Consider the following 6,141-nt stretch of genomic DNA (forward strand, 5'->3'; position numbering starts at 1 on the left):
TATACAATTTGCAGCTTATTAAGAGCAGAATAAAACGGTAAGTTTAGAATAGTTTAATGGATATTCTAAGATAAGCCCCCTATTTATATCTATTAGTAAAAAAATTGTAGATAAATTTCTTTAAATTATTTGTTTATTCACTACACAATTACAAGTTAATAGGAACTCTTTGGTTTCGCGCTGGGAAGTCAGTTGTTTAGCAAAAGTAATTTCATCATCGTTGTGGTCGACATCAGCCGCCAAGATCGCCAAGACTTGAGCATCGTGTTGAGCATCGCATTGACCCAAATCCACACCTGAGTCACAGGCCATAAAAGCACACATCGCCACACACACCGCACACCGCACAAGAGGCGCTTCTTCTTCGCTCTACTCGAGAGCATTTAGAAACGGCGCTATAGAGGCTATATCCTCGCAGTCTGGGATGGCTTTGCCCTTGAACTTGAGGCAGGATAGGGCACACGTCTGCCCCTGAAAGTAATCCCCCAGCATGGTCTTGCACTGGACGCAGTTATTCAGGCACACCTGTTTGAAAAAGATACATAAAATGGTAAGTGAGTTAGTCAATTTTAAAACAAAGGTGTAGAGATTGATGATCTATAACATATTTAATCTCATAGTTTTACATATCCTTACAATTACTGTGCTTTTGAAAATACAAGCCATAATAATTATTACATTTTTGTTAAAGTTAGTTTCATATTTTTTATAAGTATATTAGTGAATATAATCAAAATCATAAAGGATATATTATTATAATGACTTGTACTTAAGGTTTTTAATAAATCAACCTTATACAAAAACCCACCTGAATAAAATCAATGCCGCCCATGGAATCTGTAAGAAATTTTAAAATAAAAATTGTAATTAGTACAGGTGTCTTAAGAACAAGAGTAATTTTATATAACTTACCAAATCTCTTATGAGTATAATGATTTATAGCGGGCATTGCATTTCCGAAATGCACTAGACACACTGCAACCGTCACAAAGGTGCACAAAATCAAGGACTTGCAGTTCATGATTGTTTTTGGTATTGGGATTTCGATCGATTTGTTTGGAGCGCTTGCTGGCTTGCGACCGTTGTCTGTCTAGAGCGGATTGGAAATAATTATTATCGCTCGTTTGTCTTCTTATTTTATATACATATGCTCTCGGCCCAAACGCAGATGCGAAAGCTTAACAGAGTAAAGAAGCCAGAGACGGCAGCAAAAAAAAAAAGTAAAAAAGCAACTATTGAAGCCGGTCGCAGATGCGAGGCAAATGGACCGACCGGCCAGCCCCAGTGGCGCTAAAATACGTCAGATCTTTGAGCCAATCGAAATCAATACAAACTCAATCAGATATCCATTATAGTTGCTAAGCGTATGCAAATTCGCGTGCGATACGCAAAAATTTAAAGTGTTTCTCCTCAAAAAAAAGTTTGTTCAATTTTGCATAATTATTTGAACAGATTTTATGACACTTTTAAATTGGCTATGAATAAATGAGCAGCAGGTATTTATAAAATGGTATTTATGGAATGCCAAAGCAGGAGCTTCACACAGAAAAAATGTTTGATCTTAAAATCATAAAATCTAAATAATTATTAAGAAATATTAGTATGACATCCTAAAATAATGATAATATAATATCATATCATATCCTAAAAATAAAATATCAAAGTTAAAAGTAATATTTGACTTTATGGAATAATTTTGCACCGTGTAACGTTTAACAAAATGTTCTGTTAATCCATAATCCATTATGGCGAATGCCCTAAACGCATGACTGGAAAAATTTCCCCGATTTTCAAGAGCACATTAAAAAATTCACCGAACTTGGGAAAGAAAGTAGCTAAAGCAAAAGCTCTTTTCGAAAAACTGCTATAGTAGCAGGAAGTGTCAAGCGAACGGACACAGCCGAACCGAACTGAAATCGTAATGAATGCAAATCGTATGCGACTGGCGAGCCCATTAATTAATGGCGCTGTAAATGCAGTAAAAATATGGTTAAAATGTAAAGCGTAGAACGGATCCAAGACCAGATGCCGCCACAACAATAAGTTACGCCCCAGTAAAGTATAAATAAAATAAGAATTCTTTTGTCCTGCCTCCAACCGGACACGCCGCCAACTGGTTTCGTTAACAATTTATTCCAAGCCAATCTCACAAAACAAAATATGGAAAGTAAAATAAACAAAAATAAAACACAACAAACAATATCCACTATATCGTGGGAAATTTTTTAGTTATGTTAATTTTATGCGACACAAATTGTATGTTTCCTAACTAATTGGCAACACGCGCCGGCGTATGAGTAATGAATAAAATCCCATGCGGCGTATACGTCACAAAAGTTTATTTTGTGGGCGTGATACTTTTGAGACAGGCTTAAGATTTTCGGTTCCCAGTGACGTAGGAACGGTACTCGAAACTTACCGGTAGTTGATTGTTTGGCAGCACTGGCGTGGGCGTTGAGCTGGTCGACAAAGTACTTTGACAACACGTTTGTTTGCTGAAAACTGGTTCTAGATTGCAGAGTTCTTGTTGTATTTATACGTTGGATCTCGTACGATTGTTTGATTTGCACGAGCAAATTAATCAATTTATCTCGCCAGCAAATCCACCTAATTGAATATGTGCAAAATGGCAAAATGTCACTTCCGCTGGCTAGTTTGACGCTTTCTTGAGTGTTTTTCACAGCGGTGTTCTGAGTACTGGATGTTACTTAGCCAGTTTAATTGCGTTTCTTTGGGCTCTGGTTTCGGGTTGGTTAGCCAGTTGCAAGCCGAGCAGGAAATGATATTATACTATCGAAAGGAGTTGTTTTTCCTACAGTACGATGACAAGTTGGGCTAGATTTCTTCTTCCGCGGCAAGTGATTGTGAATTAATAAAAGGTTTTGATTTATTGCTTAAACAATAAATCAAGCACTGAAACCCACATTTATTTGTTTAGTATAACCAGTAAGACCTTGAAGGCAGCAGGATTGCCACTTGTCACTATTTTCTTATGGTAAACATGGCAATAACAATTAAACTATTATTATATATTATATATTATATATTTACAATTTTTTAAGAAATAACTATTATGAATAATACAGAGTGTTATTTATGAAAGAACATTGTTCAAGGATTATATGCTTGAAAGGACACTAAACTAAAGATGGCTATAAAAACATATATCAATAAATTATTAACGGTTTTTATAAATTAACTATTATAATAAAAGAGTGTTAAATTATGATTGAACGTTGTTAAAGAGATATTTTATGTACGCCTATGATTGAAAGGATAAATCGAATCAACTAAACCCTTTCTATCAAGGAAAAGACTTATAACTATTAAATGTTTTATTACATAATTTAATTGTCTTATATATTTTAGAAATTTATGAAGGTATATTTCGTTAATATATATTTTTGACGTTACCATAAAGCAGTGCAGACTATAATAAAGCAGTTCAGCATAACTTTTTCCGCTAGATGTCGCCCAAGATATCGTTGTAAAGAAACCGTGTAGAAACTCGTGTATAATTAGTATGTTTTGTAAACCAACAATAGGTGTCGACTGATATCTTATGCAATGTTGTGATTTTTCCAGCCTCTGGTCATTTCAAGGTCTCTTCTATAAATTTTTTTAATCTCAAGAAAATTTTTATTTAGCACTCCTACGAGGGGGAGCTCAGTAATTTGTTTAAAGGAATTTTAGAAATAAATAGTTTGGTATATTTTGTTATATACCCAAACAAGAAAAAATTGTGTGAATCACATTATTTCCAAATTAGGAAGATATATATAATCATAGATCTCAAAGCACTCTAGCATACACATAAACTTGATATTTATCGTGACTATTTCAAGAGCTCTCGAAACACTCTCCCCAAGACTAGAATTTTATGGGGCAATATTAAAATAGTTTCCTCCAGGAGAACCTAGCCAAAATGATGTTTATTGGTCCATTTATTGACTCCCTAGGAGGCAATCAATTTCTGTTCAATATAAATCTCATTATTAAAGTGCTGGGCGGATTAAGTTCTCCTTTTTGTACAGTGCCCCCACTGGACGTGCGTTGAAATTGCTGAAAAGCCACAACAGCAAACATTTCAACCGATGACCGGGAGGCGAAAGTGTGTTGGTGGGCGTGGCACACTATCGTACGCGCCGTCGAACAGCGAAAACTTTTATTAGTTGCAGCGTGTTCCCTTCCCGGCTTTTCCATCTTCCTCCAGAACTCCATAGCGAGTAAATCAGTAAACGATTTTCTTTATAGTGCTGAATTTTCGAAGCAATTTCTTCTCACTTTTTTTTTGTTTTTTTTTCGGCAACGGCAAGAAACTTTTATTTTAAACCAAGCCAAAAGCCGAGATTTTCGGACGCTTTATTTATGAACTCTGCCCGAAGAGTCGATGCGCCTCACATATCCCTTTCATACATTGCAATCGCATCCTTTGTGCCCGGGTAGATATTTCAGGCACGTAAGCATTAAATTTTTTAGCCACACAATATGCTCATTGTGCCACTGATTTTAGCTTCAAGATATACGATATCTCGCCCAGCTTCTGCCGGTCATGACAAAAGAGCAATGAAGCCTATTTTGTAGCTGCAAAGTTTGCCAGGTTGAACGGAAAACTTTATTTAAATATATACCTACCTACAGTAGGGGTGAAAATGATAGCATTTAAATTTATTGTTTTTCTAACTAATAGGTTTAATAAATTTAAATCATGTTTACCTATTTTCATTTTGAAGAGAATATTTTACTTGATATTTTAGTATTTATTTAAAGGAAATATTTTCATCGTCTATATTAGAGATATAATATTTGTAAGGGGGCTGTATAACTCGTTACGCTTTCAATCTGTTCAGTTATCAAGCCCGCATGAAACACACACCAGCTCTTAATAAAGTTTCACTTGTTAATAATAAACTTTAAAGTATTTTTAGTTATGTCCCCGAAAATAAAGGGCAGCGAGGAGTGTAATTAGTGTAGTAAGCCTTTCCTCACGGCTCGCTGCACACGGGGGGTAAACTAAAGAACTAAAGGCCTCTCCGCCTGACATCGTGTCGTATGCGTAATGGAGCTTGGTGGGCTCCCGAAGTTCCCTTGGTCCTCCAATCCCCTGCTTTTCGCCACCGGCATGTGAAAAACGTGTTAATCCACGAACTAATTTGATGTTAATGTGGGGGGCTGGTGGGTCGACAGGTCGGTGGATTGGGGTCGCCGGGCTACCCAGCTGACTTAATTGTTTTTCAGCTCACTTTACACTCCACCATCGTTTTTGTGGGGCTTTAAGAGCCAGTCCAAGTGGCCGGGCCATTAGAGCGTAAACAAATTATTGCTGTACAGAGAGAATATTAAACTTACGATAGTTTCAAAGTTTGTTTCGTTGATACTATAAAAATCAGTGATTTTTATATTTTTTTAACATAGGTAGGGTAAGTAATTGGATCACTACATTCTTTCTATGGAAAATATAGATATTTTATTAATAATATAAAATAAAGAAAATGGATATATTGATGAAACTCAAATATATAAGGATATTTTTAACAACATGCTTAGGTTTTTTATTTTTAAATTTAAACTTTATATTGATATTAAAATTTTTTACACCTCTGAAAAATACATATATTAAGGAAACTCTAAAAACCTTTTTATATTTTTAATATTTTATTTTATTATAATATTTGAGATATATTATTTTCTCAGTGTATTACTAAGACAGCAACCTGGGCAGCATTAAGCGAGCTGCGAATTAGTTGCGTCTTAAGGTCCTTCTTTTCTGCATATTCAGCAGGTTTCGAATGGCGTCGGGATTACGAAGTGACTCCCGCGTCCACAGTTCCTTCTTTTTCTGGATGGGAAGGCGACCGCCCGTCGCGCTCGATGTGCTCAAAATGAAATCAGTGAAATGGTGGAAATTAAAAAATAACGAGATAATTAAAAGCTACCCCCGCAGTTATTTGCGTGTGTGTCTCTTGGCTCACGTAGCGCTGCTTAAGTGGCGGCATTCAGGCTGGAACCTTGGTGGGTGGCCGGGTGGTTCGGTGGTTTGTCCTTGCATTTGTGGGTGGCTGGATGAGTGGTCATGGGAATCCCCCAACCACCCACTCACACACACGGCCAGGGACAGAATGAGCCGTTTTAATCCTGCCA

The 6,141-nt window shown here is 36.3% G+C and overlaps 1 protein-coding gene across 1 annotated transcript; it reads right to left on the bottom strand.

Moving 5' to 3' along the window:
* Window positions 1–231: 231 nt before the first annotated feature.
* LOC119559845 (eclosion hormone) lies at window positions 232–1,059 on the bottom strand. Its single transcript, XM_037872949.1, has 3 exons — window positions 913–1,059; window positions 809–837; window positions 232–525 (listed from the first exon to the last, which is right to left on the bottom strand). The coding sequence occupies exons 1-3, from the start codon at window positions 1,019–1,021 to the stop codon at window positions 370–372; spliced, it is 294 nt and encodes a 97-aa protein (XP_037728877.1). The 5' UTR covers window positions 1,022–1,059; the 3' UTR covers window positions 232–369.
* Window positions 1,060–6,141: the final 5,082 nt, after the last annotated feature.

The sequence above is a fragment of the Drosophila subpulchrella genome, chromosome 3R, assembly GCF_014743375.2.
Source record: "Drosophila subpulchrella strain 33 F10 #4 breed RU33 chromosome 3R, RU_Dsub_v1.1 Primary Assembly, whole genome shotgun sequence".
NCBI classification, from domain to species: domain Eukaryota; kingdom Metazoa; phylum Arthropoda; class Insecta; order Diptera; family Drosophilidae; genus Drosophila; species Drosophila subpulchrella.

What these genes read in the sequence shown, in the direction of transcription:
- LOC119559845 (XM_037872949.1), bottom strand. Translation starts at nt 1,021, where the DNA reads ATGAACTGCAAGTCCTTGATTTTGTGCACCTTTGTGACGGTTGCAGTG. An exon ending in TTATACTCATAAGAGATTTG is followed by an intron (nt 838 to 912) that starts GTAAGTTATATA and finishes AATTTCTTACAG; the next exon opens with ATTCCATGGGCGGCATTGAT. An exon ending in GCGGCATTGATTTTATTCAG is followed by an intron (nt 526 to 808) that starts GTGGGTTTTTGT and finishes TTTTTCAAACAG; the next exon opens with GTGTGCCTGAATAACTGCGT.